Source organism: Vanellus vanellus (genome assembly GCF_965231255.1).
Source record: "Vanellus vanellus genome assembly, chromosome: 18".
Taxonomy (NCBI): domain Eukaryota; kingdom Metazoa; phylum Chordata; class Aves; order Charadriiformes; family Charadriidae; genus Vanellus; species Vanellus vanellus.
The window spans coordinates 10,040,204-10,054,853 of NC_138923.1; the positions used below are offsets into that span (position 1 = coordinate 10,040,204).

At 46.4% G+C, this 14,650-nt stretch overlaps 2 protein-coding genes across 3 annotated transcripts; both read left to right on the forward strand.

Moving 5' to 3' along the window:
- Positions 1-3,403: 3,403 nt before the first annotated feature.
- Positions 3,404-12,398, forward strand: CARD9 (caspase recruitment domain family member 9). Of its 2 annotated transcripts, XM_082492444.1 has the most exons (12): positions 3,404-3,645; positions 4,740-4,877; positions 5,319-5,644; positions 6,059-6,238; positions 6,437-6,586; positions 7,065-7,190; positions 7,314-7,505; positions 8,070-8,111; positions 8,732-8,777; positions 10,184-10,254; positions 11,042-11,124; positions 12,018-12,398. In XM_082492444.1, the coding sequence occupies exons 1-12, from the start codon at positions 3,462-3,464 to the stop codon at positions 12,112-12,114; spliced, it is 1,635 nt and encodes a 544-aa protein (XP_082348570.1). In that variant the 5' UTR covers positions 3,404-3,461; the 3' UTR covers positions 12,115-12,398. The 2 variants fall into 2 exon arrangements, with proteins under 2 accessions (XP_082348570.1, XP_082348569.1); XM_082492443.1 differs by lacking the exon at positions 3,404-3,645 and having other exon boundaries at positions 4,834-4,877; positions 6,434-6,586.
- A 281-nt stretch (positions 12,399-12,679) lies between these two features.
- Positions 12,680-14,254, forward strand: DNLZ (DNL-type zinc finger; the record flags this gene model as incomplete). The annotated part of the gene is made up of 3 exons (XM_082492661.1): positions 12,680-12,859; positions 13,177-13,316; positions 13,971-14,254. 3 exons carry the CDS (start codon positions 12,680-12,682, stop codon positions 14,140-14,142), a joined length of 492 nt encoding a protein of 163 aa, XP_082348787.1. The 3' UTR covers positions 14,143-14,254.
- Between the last annotated feature and the right edge of the window lie 396 nt (positions 14,255-14,650).

Here is a 14,650-nt window from a genome sequence, read left to right on the forward strand (position 1 = left end):
AATGAGGGCCCTTTAGGCAGAGATGAGGTCAGGGGTCAGTGGGTACCAATGTTGCTGTAATTGTAATTGTGTGAAGACATTATGGAGCAACAGGAGTGATTTTGAAATGGCTTTCCTCTTGCAGTTTACTCTGTTTTCCATAAGCCAGTATAGATAACATTTTTTTCCAAGAAATTCAGATGTGGCAGAAGCTCTGCCGTACAGTTCTGTGTGCTGTTCACCACAGGGCTGTTACCGTGAGGAACTGGTAGTAAATGTGATCTGTGCTAGAGCTCACATTTGATTGTTGGCCTTTGCAAATGCTGCTCAAGATGCAGATGCTGCTCAATGCCCTTATAATCTTACTGCTTGTGGAAAAACTTTGTATAACTATATGAAGAAGCTGTCTTTGTTCTTTTTCAGGATTAAATTGATTTGTTACTATAGAACAAAAACTCCTAAGGCTAGATTGGTCAATTAGCAGACATTCTGATTACCTTCAGCAAGGGCACAGCTAATAGAGGTGCTGTATTTTTTTTAGTGTAAAGCTTATTTAATGCCTAACAAGAAGCACAGGCTTAAAGAATCTCTGAGCATCTCTGCCCTACTCTTAATGATAAGATGGAGAAACTCTCCAGAAACTTAGAAAGCAGAACAAAGAGTAGAGTGGGAAGCTAATGAGAAAATGTGTCATGCTGCCATGGTATCAGAGCGTGTATGTTCTTGAGACTTTTTTAAAACAGACTGTTAGTGAGGTCTTGTTGCAGCTACAGTTCTAGGACTGTGGGAAGGCGGGGAGGCAGTCAAAGGTATGATGTTGGTGCTTCACATCATCACAATGCTGCTTGCTGTGCTGCTCCTTTAATTACTGTTAGAGCCACAGCCTGTAATTTGGGAATCGTGGGTTATGTTCCTTGCTTTGCCAAGACTTGACTCCCTTTCCCTCAAAATACTGAGTTGTCATAATTATGCTTGAAGCTTAAGGACATCCAAAATTAGAGACATCGTTATAGAAATCATCCTTTTCAGCTGAACTCTAAACAAGAGAGTTCTTGCTGCCACCTGCTTTCCTGTATCAAGATATTATGTTAACAGCTGAAAGACTATTTGAAGACCCTCTTTCTTGTACCTCTAGTTTGTTTTGTCCCCTGAAATCAGCTGGACAGACCTATGCTTGTGACCTTCACTCTTTTTAGTCTTTCTGATGACTACACAAATAAACTTTCTGGACCCTAGCTGGTACTTCAGTGGTACAGATTGGAAAAGAAAGCCAGAATGAGTCTAAAATTACTGCATATGTAATGCTGCTGACTTGCAATGTGACTAACGTTTTTCTCCTCCCCCATCACCCATTCTGGCTTCCCCTTTTTTTTCAATCTTACCCCCCCCCCCCCTTCCATTTCCTGTTCCAGAGTGTAGCTGAGTAGTTCCCCCTTTTCTTCTCTTAAACCAGTTTTGCTCCTGGAATGATCTTTACTCTAGCCAGAATATAAAAGGAAGCTGCATCTAAGACAAGTTTTCTCAGAGACGGGACACAGACGAGCATTGCTAGACCAGGAGAGGAAACAAGGAGGCTTTTGACTGCACAGACTCAGGTTTGTCCATGTAATGCAGAACGGTTTATATTAACAGGGATTTTTTTTTAATTTATTTTACAGCTCTGAAGTAAGGTGTTTATCAACAGGGGAATGCATTTCTTGTAACCTGCTGGGCTTGTCTTGATGTAGCAGAGTATTTTCTCCATGATAATAATACCTAGTTCTGTGTCAGTCCAGCTCATTAAAGTTAACAGACAGTGTAATGTGTAACAAGTATGCGCTGAAGATGTTTGGAGTCTTTCTCTGTGCTGGAGCAGAAAAACAATGAAGGTTTGAGATGACCTTGGAGAGAGATGCAGAAAGATGTGTGTGAAATATCAGCCCCTGTATAGCTGCTGATGGTCAGAACTTTGTTCCCACTCTCCCTGCCCCCAAATAAGATGACTGAAAACGTGAAGGTTAGGGTTTCTGGCAGCCTTTCTGAGCCACTGGAAATGGCAATGGCTACTGCAGTCAACTCATACGTGTGATATGAGCATAGTAATTAATGACTGGGGTTTCAGAAGGTACTCATTATGGAACAGTCTGACCACAAAGGGGCAAAGAAAAATAATGCCAGTTTCTTGTTTGAAAGGCAAAGAAGCCTAGGCATATAAGTGTTGGGTTTTCTGCATCTGTTTACCTGCACACTTCCCAACTGATAAGACGTGGTTTTCGTAGTTAATAGCAGTTTCTTGTCAGGAAACGGGTAACTGGTAACTTCGGAGTACAGCTGCTGCAGGGGAGCACCACAGCAAGCTCCCACCAAACAAACACAGAAGCACTTTTCATCAACGGGAATGCTTCCACAGCCTCTCAGTCTGTCTCTGTTAGTTATGCAGTTGGTGTTTGTGAGCTCAAATTACCGATGCTGCACAGGTGGAATCAGTGAGGTGGCTGTGAGAGGCAGCTGACTTCATGGTTTCTTGGTGCATGATTTGCACCTCTGTTTACGGTGAAAATCATATACAGCTGTATGTTCTCCTTCCTTGCATGTGGATAAAGTCCAGCATGCAGAAAAACAGCTTTTGTATGATTACAGCTGAATGCAGTTGAAGGCTATCGCTATTGGGGGTTTTCGTAGAGCTTTTTGTGGGTGTTAGATTTAGTGACTGTGTGGTCAGATAGAATACAGGGATCTCTTGGATGCTGGGAGGTGGAGGAGGAAGACTGTGAACTGTTGGTAAAGCAGAGGTAACAGCTAATTAGGAGAGTTTTAAAGATGTTTTCACTTCTTCAGAGGATGCTTCATTTCAAACGAGAAAGTTGCAGTTTGCCCTCAGCTTATCCTGTGTTGTGTTCTACCCTTTTTATATTGTTTATGGGGATTAAAGATTTAATTCTAAGCATAGCTGAGCAGTCAGTGAGATTCGACAGCACTTTCCTGGGGTACGCTGTTGGCAGTCTAGAGTTAGTTGGATTTTCTGCTATTCGTGGGGCTCTCAATGACTGCATATCACCAGTGGACCTGTTGCTAAATAGTTTCACTTTCCTCTTGCAGTGAGATCTGGGAGATGTTCAGCTGGTTGGAGGGAGATCATCAAGCTGCTTTGACTTCTGTTTTCTCAGAATTTCATGCTAGCTCTCCTTCACGTATGTGTCAGCAGCATTTGCGCTAGCCTCGCAGCTGCTGATTTCTCCAGTCTGGTACCACACTGTTCTTTCAGGTATGACTGTAGTGTATCACCATGTTCTGCAGGTGATTTGCAAGCGCTGAGTTAAAGACTACATGGGAGATGTGTTGCTGTATCTAAAAGACACTTTTCCATTCTCAGTCTGTTACCGTACTTGGTCTTACCACGCCACCCCCTTACTCTAGGGAGCTTAGAGTCCACTTGTTTGTTTTCTGGTTTTGTTTTTTCAAGACAGGACAACACTGGTCACTAATACTCCTCACTCACCAACATGTTGGAAGAAGATAATGATGAGACATGTTGGAATAATCTGGAGAGCTTCCGGGTGAAGCTGATCTCTGTGATAGATCCTTCCCGTATAACACCCTATCTTCGCCAGTGCAAAGTGATTAGCCATGATGATGAGGAACAAGTTCTTAATGACCCCAGCCTGGTCATGCGCAAACGAAAGGCAGGTGGGTGAAGTGCAGCCGTCTACTCTTGGGAGCAGATTGGAACAGAGTGCTAATGGACCGGGCCCGAAGGAATGCATCGCTTCTATGATACCATCTGCCTGTGTTTAGACACAAACGTTGTAGGCACTGCTGTACAGCCCCTTTCCCCTCCCTTTCCCCAGCATGTCACTGTGGGGAGAGGAGGAATGGAGATGGCTCTATCGATGCATTCCCGAGATGTGTGATGGGAGCGCAGAGGGTGTGCGGCCTTTCGGTGTTCTGGATCTCGAGATTAGCATAAGGGAGGGAGTTTCTTGGCTTTGACCCACAAGGCTATTCTTGTGTAATAATGTTGCAGGAGGAGATTTCCAAGATTAATTCAGCGTATATTGTCCCTCGTTCCTATCTTCTGGTGTTTGAGGGAATGCTTGGCAGCACATTCAGTAAAGTCTTCGTGACTGTTCTGTACGTTCCTAGTCTTGTTCTAACCAGAGAGAGTGACAGAATTCATTGTGCTATTAGTGCATCTTTTGGATTGGATTAACTCTTATTGATGAATTACTGAGGGTCATTGAAAAAAAAAAAAAATATTGTTTTCCCTGTTTTCCAGATTGGGAAACTACACAACACAGAAGAGAAACTCCCTGGGATTGATTTGGTACAGAGTATTTCTAGGCAAAGTAGAGAACTGAGCTCAAAGTCTTTTTAGTCCAGGCTCCCTCAGTCTTGTCCCTGCTACCTCTCTCGTTAGCGCAGTATTCTTACACTAGTGGCCCTTTTTTTCCTGTATTTGCCTCTGGTACTCGGAAGTGGAGCCTCAAGCTGCAGAAACTGCCATGGTGCTTTGTTTTAACTTGCTTTTTCTGTAATTATCAGCAGGATAACATAAAGTGCTCTGAGATCTGCTTTTTGCAGCCACTGTAGTAGGAGCTAGGTACAACAGTTAATTTTTAATGGTTCCTTCACAGTTAAAACACTTTTGTATAGTTACTGGGTGATTGACTGGGGGATTTGATCCTGGGGACTTGTGGAGAAAGTGGAGCAATTTTTTGTTACGTTAGAAATAGGTAAAGAGATAAATAAATGAATAGAATATCCTGTTGCTATTATTTCAGGTGTTCTTCTGGACATTCTTCAGCGGACAGGACACAAGGGCTTTGAGGCATTTCTGGAGAGTCTTGAGCTTTATTATCCACAACTGTATAAGAAAATAACTGGCAAGGAGCCCAGCAGGGTTTTCTCTATGATTATAGGTAAAGTTTGTGTTCTGAAAAAAACAGCTCTTTATTTGGTGTTGCTGTGCAGATTAAGGGGGGATTCACCTTTGCTTTTGCCTCTCCCCAGCTTCGGTGAGCACAGTTGGAAGCGTTCCCTGGCTTGCTCCCTGTGTGCTTTGGAAGGGTTCTGGCAAAAATGGCCCTGCTGTCTGGTGTCCCAGGCTGGACCTGGGAAGGGTAGAGGAGGAAGCAGAAGGATTAATACTTCCTTCTGCCTGTTCTGTCAGTGACACTGTGGTGTAGAAAGGCTCAGAGCAGGGGAGAAACAGCAGGGATTATTTGATCATACATCTCTTCAGGCTTGTCTGTGGCATGTGATGACCTCGAGCTGCAGTGATAAGTGGGTGGGAACCTGTGCTGTATGTGTGTTTGGGGCGCAGACAGGACAGCAGTGGCTGATGCCTGCCCACCAAACAGACACCGCTGGGGAATCTGGCCTAAGCCAGCTCCTGATGAACGAGATCATGAAGCTGCAGAGCACTGTGCAGGAAGAGAGGCGGAAAGCCCAGGAGCTTACCATGTGGCTGCAATCCAAAGAGGACACAATCAAAGAGATGTGGGTGAGGGACAGCCTGCTCCGCAAGCACCAAGAGCGGGCACAGAAGATGAAGGAGGAGAGGGACAGCCTGAGCAAGGAGCTGCGGAAGTGCAAGGATGAGAACTACAATCTGGCCATGAGCTATGCCAAACAGAGTGAGGAGAAGAGCACTGCCCTCATGAAGAACCGGGACCTGATCCTAGAGGTCAGTCACCCTTTTCTAAAGCTTCTCTCTTCTTACCTGATCCCTGGAAGGCTGTGCTGTACACCAGACTTGTCTTTGCCCAGGATGGTCTGGACCAGTCCCACGTGAGGTTCTGTGCATCTTCTCTAGCGGGTGGCATGTCTTGGTAGTCCCTACCTCAGCCCAGCAGTATTACATGTTATGCTGTGTAGAATTAACTGTCTTCCCCTCATTCAAGACTGGCCCTCTCACCAGAGCAACATGTTGTATCTGTTTAGCACACAGGCAGGACTCTGGTCCCCAGAGCACCAAGCATCCTGAGGAAAACAAAGCTTGGGAGAAGTTTGCCCCATGTTTGTCTGGGGAATGGAGTAAGAACTGCTTTTACAGGCCAGTTTTCTCTTTGTTACTGATGAGCTCTGAACCTTCTTGTAGATCGATCACTTGAAGCACAGCCTCATGAAGGCTGAGGATGACTGCAAACTGGAGCGTAAGCACACAATGAAACTGAAGCACGCCATAGAGCAGCGTCCAAGCCACGAGGTGATGTGGGAGATCCAGCAAGAGAAGGAGTTGCTCTTGGCCAAGAACCAGGAGCTGGAGAACACTCTCCAGGTTGGTGGGGGTGGTTGAATATGGACTCCTGAGAAGTTATTACTTGTAGCAGCGAGGGCAGCAATGGAGCTGCACTGAAGATTGTGTGGGTCAGCTGTGGCCTTGTTCTCCCAAGTCAAATAGAGCACATAGGTCTGTGGGAAGAGAGGTAGTATGGAGTTAGATGGTTGCTGTATCTCACTTTTTTTTGTCCAGCAGGTTGCCAGGGAACAGAATTTGGAGAAGAGCCTCTCCAATGAGACTCTGGAGAATGACTGTAGCCAGATACTAGAAGAACGCCGGGAGCTGATGAATACCATTTACAGCCTTCGCAAGGAGCTGCGGCAAGCCGAGGTGCTCCAAGACAAAGTACGTGATGCATTGCATATTCCTGCTGAGAGTCTGTCGGTAAGATGGGTAGATGAAGCACCTGCAACGTCCTGCCTATGGAGCAGAGGAGCTGCTTGGCAGCAATTCTTGCTGCTCCTACTTTAATGTCTGTGTTATAATTTGTTGAAAAAAGGCACGCTAATATTTTAGCATTCTGTGGCATTAACTGTTACCTGATAATGCCTGTGTTAATTAACAGTGCCTGCCTCAGCCTGGAGGGTAATGGGAGCTTTTATCATGATTGGCAGCTCAGGTACACGCAAATCCATCATGTTAGCTCTCCTACTAGTCATGTTGACCAACATTCTGGTTGCCATTGCTCCAACTGGACAGTCTGGCTGAACTTGGACATTGAATGGAGGTCTGGCCATAGCAATCTCTGGCACCGAGCAGAAGTGGTGAGAGTCTAGCTCGGGCCTTGCCTGCAAGCATGGTGCTTTTGACCTTGTCTCAACAGTATGCAGAGGAAAAAGAGATGCTTGAACTACAGTGCACGTCACTGAGGAAGGACTCCCAGATGTATAAAAAAAGGATTGAAGCTGTCTTGCAGCAGATGGAAGAAGTGGCTTCAGAAAGAGACCAGGTAATGAAACATCCCTCTTGGAGCTGCTGTTAATCCCTGCTTCCCTACTTGAAGTGGGCAGATGCCGTAACTCTGAATGTACTGTTGTGTGACATGCCTGCGGCACGTTGTCCCTTACACCAGGCGCTCCTGACCAGAGAACAGTTCTATACACAGTACTCCAAGAACCTGGTTGAGAGGGACACTTACCGCAAGCAGATTCGGGAACTGGGAGAGCGATGTGACGAAATGCAACTGCAGCTCTTCCAAAAGGAGAGTCAGTTACTGGCTACTGAAGCCAAGCTGAAAAGGTTGCAACTGGAGCTGCCCACACTGGTATGTCTGTGGGGTTGTCATCCATGAGATGGGTTGGGAAGCCAAGTATAAGGCCAGAGCGTGGCTGTTCCGAGGCTGTTGCACCTAACCAGTTGGAATTCTGCAGCCAGTGGCCACCTGCACACGTAACCATTTCCATGCAGATGCTGTTTATAAAAATGAAAGACGTGTTGGTTGCTATTACCTCACCCTGGTTCCAGGCATGGATAAGCTGGACTGATGCAAGCTGAGGGCTTCTGTGTTTGTGTTCGGAGCATGTCCAAAAATGATGAGGACATCCTCAACCACCAAAGAGTGAACTCTATGTAGAGACTATGTACAAGCCATTTGGATGAAATGAGAGCAGGGTGTAAGGGTGCTAAACTTTCTGGAATGAAATCAGATATACAAGGGCTTTTAATTAATGTGGCATCTTGTGTACTTTCTCCAAGTGGTCAGACAGGAGTGTAGGAGGGGGGAAGTTCACACTTCTCTGTTTTCTGGAGTTTTCAGTCTCCTTTATGTTCCCTTACTACCACTTCCTTGCTTATGAGGAATGATTAATTTATACTGGTTTTATTTCAGACCTCTGACCTGGACGATACCTCCTCCAGAGATTCCCAGGAAGTGAGTACGGTGCCTTGTTTACCTTTTAATTTCTTCTGGGATGGTTTCAAATTCCTCACTTGTGCTCAGTTCCCTGAGTAATAGCAGTTTTCAATCCACAGCTCAGGCTTATTTCAGTGATACCAAAAAGTACAGAGGCAGCAAAACAGACCAGTGACAAAATCTCCATGTCCTGAGATTTCAAAGTGTAGGACACAATTACGGCATTAGCCAGCAACATTTATTGAGTCTAAGCAAATCAGGGGAATTGAATTATTTTGAGTTGTTTCTAATTGGCTCTCTTGTGGAAGAACAGGCAAAAATAAGTCTTACCCCCAGGGCATCTGTAGTAAAGGGTTTTCACTTAGTTCATAACTTCAGTGTGGAAGTGATTGTCACATTTTCTGGAGGCTAAAAGTATAAATGAAGCCAAAGGAACTGGATCTATTCATGGAGGATAAATCCATGAGTAGATCTGTAACTTCTGGCTCAGTCTCCTGTTCTGCTGACAGGAAGATGCACTAGGGAAAGGTCGGTTCTATGCGTGTCCTGTTTCTTATATTCCTCCATCTGTTCCTAGCTGCTATGTGAGACAGAATAAGGGGCAATTCTCATGTTCTTGCTTTGTTTTTGTCCCATAGCTTACTCTTCATGGTCATCTAGATGAAGATACACAGCCAACTAAAAGTAAGGCTTTTCTTGGGAAAACATAGAGTAGAATTCTTGAGTGTTTCAAAGGGACATGAAAAGACATTGCTGGGTTTTATTTTTAGTGAAGAACAGGTAGTCTGACTGGGGACTCAGTTTGTGAAAGATGCTTCTCAGTGGAGTGTGCTTGGCACCCTGAGTAAGACCTCCTTGAGATGACCTAGAATAGGTACCCATAAATCAAGGCATTCTGCTGTACCACCATCCTTCTCACCTGTAAAGAAGAGAACAGTGAATGCTTATAAAGCTTTTTTGAGAGAAAAAGCTCCACAGGTTCTCTTTACTACATGATCTCTGAAAGGGTCTTCCATGTAGCTGAATAACCTGGGAAAAGTGTTATCATTAGACCATCCTAGGACCTTGAGTCTTTTTTTTTTATAGGTAGTCTGTATACTGAATTTGTCCAGGAAAAATCACGTGGTACCTGGTGCCTTTGAGAAATAGCTCCTGGGTGCCTGGGAAAACCCCCACTCCTCTTGCATTTCTGGCAGAGCTGAGAACAGAACAAACATCCTTCTACTTCAGCTGGACCATGTGGCTTTCTCCAGGGATTTTTCCCTCCCCTCTTCCCTTTTGTGTTGCAGGCTATTTTCACAAAAGCAGAACCATGTAGTTAATGCTGTCACTGGTTCTGTTTCTGTGGCATCCCCAGTGGAAATGACTCAGCAGTGTGGAAAGAAATTAATAGGCTCCTCTAAGAACTTGAAATTCTCTTTCAAAACCTGCTGAGAAAGGAAGGAAACTAGCACGGTAGAAGCAATTTTCTGTTTTGATCTCCTGGAAGATCTAAATGATCTTTTCATTCATTGAGATGGGAGATTTGTCACAAAAGCTAAACAACGCTGATCCAAAAAGCCTTTTATTATTCTACCGTGCTCAGTTCAAAAACATCTATCACGATACCTGATCACTACATAAGGAGTTTCACTAAAATATAGTCTGATGTGAAGTGCCTTGATGTGCACAACTTAGTTGTTGGGGAACAGGAACAAATTATGGTTAAAATAATGATCAACATGTTAGAGGTCACCATGAGAAATCTTTTTTTTTTTTTAATGATGCTAAGCAGAGGTGCTGCTTTGCAAATATTCATTTTGCTCCAGCATAAGCAGAAACTAGAAAGTTGCTGTCTCTTTCTGAGCCTGATGGGGAACTCCATCATCCTAAGCAAGATTCAAGATTCAAGTAAAACGAGAAGTGACGTGTGCATTGATCACAGGACTGAATCCTGAATGTTTTGAGGCTTGGTTTCAGTTCTGCTGTTGACTCTGTGTAGTGCTGGGCAGCTGTTACATTAAAACTATTGTTGTTTGATGAACTGGGGGAAGGAGACGTCACTTCACAATCGCAACTATGACTAAAGCTGTGATTTTTCCTTCTCTTAGAAGATTGCCCTGAAGGACAAAACCAGCAGTTTAGCACTCTGGAGAGCAGTCTGCCTACAAAGTCATCCAGTGTAAGAGAATCTTTGTGGGCTCTTCTTTACTGCGACTGGGGTTTGTGATCTTTAATGTTCTCGTTAATGATGGATTTACCTGGTTTGAGAAGCATGTAAGCAGCCAGTGCTTTTCCAAAATATGAGCACTTTGTGCACAATTCCCCCTCCAAAAAGGGTGAGCTCTGAACAGCAGAACACTTACGGTGGTTATTTCTCCATCTGTCCCGAGAAACTTCTTCTAATTACCTTCTGGCCTTCATCTCTGGGTATGAACATTTTCCAGTTTAATTGTCTGCAGTATTACTGTTGGTACAGGAAGCAGAATCCCAAATTTACAAATGGAAGAGAATAAAGATGGTAAAACTATGTGAAACAGCTGTGTTACCATCCTGCACACAGAACAGTGGACAGCCCAGAAATGAACATGCTGTATTTCATTCTGCAGGCCCAAGCAGATGCAGGAAGCTGGCGGTACACAGTGGACTGCTTTCCTGGTGGGGGGTTTTGGTAGTGAACAGCTGTTCTTGGTCATCTGAAGGCATAGGTTCCCATTTTTTTTCTCCTTCATTTAAATGTAAACTGATTCATTGCACAAACAAGTCTGAGAGGAGAAATGACCAAGCTTATTTGGGTGGTCTGCAGCCTTTTACCATGCAGAGGTCAGATGCAGTACATCAGCCTCAAAACCAGCCACCTTTGCAGAGCAGGTTTGCACCACCTGGTGCTAACATTGAGCTGATCTTCAGAGGAATCCAGTTCGTATTCGGTTTTTGGTTTGGGTTTTTTTTTTTTTTTTTTCCCCCAGTTCAAGGAGTGTGGCTTAGCCAATGAGGAACTGGCAGAAAAGGAGCGGAGGAGGATGAAGGACTGCTTTGAGCGTTACCGAAGGTCTGGACTTTAGTAAGCAGGACTAATTTAGACATACCCATGTGACTTAACTGATTAGCTTGTTTTATGTATTTCCTATTTTCTGTCCATCCTGTCCTCAAGCTTGATTCATGGAGGGCATAAATTCATTACTGATCTGATCTTCAGAGGCTTATGCTTCTAGTTGAACTGGTTGAGACTCCTGCTTTAGTACCAGAGGTAGCCAAGATAGCAATGATTGCATTTGCTCTGGACCATGCAGATGGTTCTACAGCAGGGAGTAGAGGGTGCTCCAAAGAATTGCTAGGTTAATAAGTTTGATAGATTTCTCCCATGCAAGTGAAATCTGTCTGACCTTCACTGTCTGTCTGACTGACATACTGCTGACATTCAAGACCAAGCTCCCACGACTGTGAAAGGGAGCAGATTTCCACCCTCTGTCATCTTCAAATGCTCGTTTGAAGGCCTGTTCTCCAAATCCTTGGTGTCTTCCCTGATCACTGCCTTTGTGGGACATGAGACCAATGAAAACCTTGTAAAACAGGGACCTTAGTTCTAGCATTAGATAGAAGTGCTCCTACTGGCACTGTAAACTACTCTTCTGTTGACAGTACTATTTTTATTAAAGAAAGAACTTTGGGTAGGATTTCTTGGCTTTTTCAACTGAGCACCAACAATACACCACATTTCAAGAAATGAAGAATGTCTTTATCAATTTAGATGAATTCTCTCTACCCTATGTTTGCTATCAGTCACAGCTATATGTTGTGCGTGTAAGCAAACGGCTGTGTTCAATTAAACACTGAATGAATTGATACACACTGAACCTCTCCCCTGAACCCCCCAAAGCATTCAAATGCCACTTGTTTGCAGAAAACACCTTCTAAAAATGAAACGTATGGTCTTGTTTTCAGAAAAAGAGCCATGCGAAGGGTTCCGACGGACCGACACCATGAGGCTGACTGGGAGAACACCACCGGCAGTGACAACACCGACACCGAAGGCTCCTGAGAGCGGCAGCCGCCCTGCCAGGGGGACACCAGCCTGGTCTGGGGGCTGCCATGCGTATTTCTCTCTCAACGGACTTAAATGTTTGTTTAGACAGGTTTTAAAATCTATCAAAATTCAATGTTTGTAAGGGGACTGTTGTCCCGTTGTCCCCTTGTCCCCCTCTCTCTTGAACATCCATCTCTCTCCCCTGACGTCCCCTCATCTGTCTGTTAGAAATCCAGTGATGCCAGAGGTGTGCGGTGCACAAATAAAAGATAACAGAAACAGGCTTTAAGGGCCCAAAGCCCCGAGGCTCCGTGTGTGGTGGTTGTATGGTGCCTGACCAGGCCCGGGCCGCGCTGTTCTGGAAGTCAAGGCAGGTCGCTGTTGCGACGCCCCTGCAGAAGGGCAGGCCCTGTCCCTGCGGGCTGAAGGCCGGGCCTGTGCAGGGCGGAGACCCACCGACCCACGGGCCGGAAGTGCTTCCCGGCCCCAGGCCTCCCGCAGCGGGGCCGGCGCCTGCCCGCCCCCGACATGGCCGCCGCCGCCTCAGCGCCTGCCCCCTCCGCGCGCCTGCGCCAGCGCCATGCAGCGCGCGGCGCGGCCTTTGCTGTGGGCCCTGCTCCGCGCCGCGCCGCCATGGCGGCCCCGCCGCCACCCGCCCGCCCCGCCGCTCCGCCTCCCGCCGCTCCGCCGCCCCTTCTGCAGCGCCGCCGCCCCGGGGCCGCCGCCGGCCGCGAGCTACCGCCTGGTGTACACCTGCAAGGTTGGTGGCGGCGGGCCCGGGGGGGCGCGGGCGGGGCGGCGTGTGAGGGCCGGGGCGGCGGCGGGCTGAGGTAAAGAGCTCTTCCCAGAGACGGGTCCCGTCCGGGGGGCGGCGGGCGGGCGGGCGGGCCTCCGCCGGGGTCCGGCCCCTGGGGCGCGTTGGTGCAAAGCTGTGCGGCGTCGTGTTACGGTGTCAGTAGTTAGAGATAAGACAGGGGGAAAGAAACCTTTTAATCGGGTAAATAAAGTGGTTTTCTCTTAAAACGTCCAGAAGCTGCAGTTACCCTGGTCGTAAAAGCCCTTTTGTTTGCTCTGTAGGTCTGCCAGACCCGATCAGCAAAAACCATTTCCAAATTGGCCTACCATAAGGGGGTGGTGATCGTGACATGCCCCGGCTGCGGGAACCACCACGTCATGGCCGATAACCTGGGATGGTTTTCAGACCTGGAGGGGAAGAGGTAGGTGTGCCAGCAGCGCTCTTGTGTAGGAGGGGAACGGACTGCTGAGCTGTAACGGGATCCTCCTGAGATGATACGTTATTTCTTTGAAGCTTTTAAAACACGGTTCAGAGAAAACCAAAGTTTTTGCTGGGTATAATTCTGTTTCATCCAGTTCCTTAAAGCACACAAACTGAGCTTTGCAATCGCCTGTAACTTGGCCATCGCTATCTAGGGTCCAAATAAATGGCATAAAGCTGCAGTAATGTGACACAAAGTTATCCTTGTTGGTGCCAGCAGGTGAATTACTGCCTGTGGGGTTCTTCTGTGCTCCCTCAGGCTTTATCAAATCACCGCTAGGTTTCCCTGCCTAAGTGTTTCAAACGTGTAGACCCATCTGCTGCTGCATTTCAGTGATTTCTAACTCCCTGAGATATCTTTAAAAATTTCTCTTTAGCTGTAATTGCTAAATTATTGATCCTAATGGATGAAAATAGTCCCAGAAGGTTTGGGTGGTTTTATCTGCTTCCCAAACTGCTTATGGAGAAATACCGTGGTAGTACTCACGTGTGATTTGCTGCGTAGTGTTAATCCTGAGAGCAAAGTGTGAGTGAACTTGCGCCTGACTCCAGCCTTTGCCGTGGTGTCACTGTTGGTTTTCAAATCGCTGTTAAGGAATATCGAGGAAATCCTGGCAGCCAAAGGGGAGAAGGTGAGACGTGTGGCTGGTGAGGAAGCCTTGGAACTGCTTCTGGAAAGCTCAGCAGATACCGGGTCTCAAGGTCAGTCCACAGATGGAGAAAGCGGGGAAGCCCCCCCAGAGACTGGCGGCAAGGGACAGACATGATGAATGGGATTTGTGGTGTTCTGCAGGTGGCAAGAGAGACTCTTAATCTTTATTCCTTGATTTCAGTGGGAAATTTCTGTGTTTAAAATAAACTCGGGCACTGGTCTTTGTCTGTTGTGTGTCTTTGTCTTGCATAATTTTGCCTTTGATCAAGCTAATGTTTTTAGAGATGAGTGCGGATATTTTTCCTGGTACTGTTTTTCCTGGGTTTTAGGCAACTCTCCATGCTTCAGCAGTGTCAGGAGCCCTGCTTTGTTTTCTGCTGAGAGGGAGCTAGTAATTCTTTGTCCGTGTGCTTTGGCCTAGGGAGGTGCAGCAGCAGCTGGAGGTTTTAGCGATGTCTCCTGGCCTGGCCCAGGTGTTGCATGGCAGCAGCTGATTGCAGAGCTGGTGGAGGCACATCCCAGGGCAGAGCAGCTGAGCAGAAGAGGCAACTGATACCACCTGAGGAGATGTGCCCCAACCCCATGTGAGTTCACAAAGCCAAAACGACCCTGCAGGAGGGTCA

Excerpts from the sequence above, each read along its gene's own strand:
- CARD9 (XM_082492444.1), top strand. The coding sequence starts at position 3,462 with ATGTTGGAAGAAGATAATGATGAGACATGTTGGAATAATCTGGAGAGC. Across the intron at positions 5,645-6,058 it reads ACCGGGACCTGATCCTAGAG|ATCGATCACTTGAAGCACAG; the intron begins GTCAGTCACCCT and ends ACCTTCTTGTAG. Across the intron at positions 6,239-6,436 it reads AGCTGGAGAACACTCTCCAG|GTTGCCAGGGAACAGAATTT; the intron begins GTTGGTGGGGGT and ends TTTGTCCAGCAG.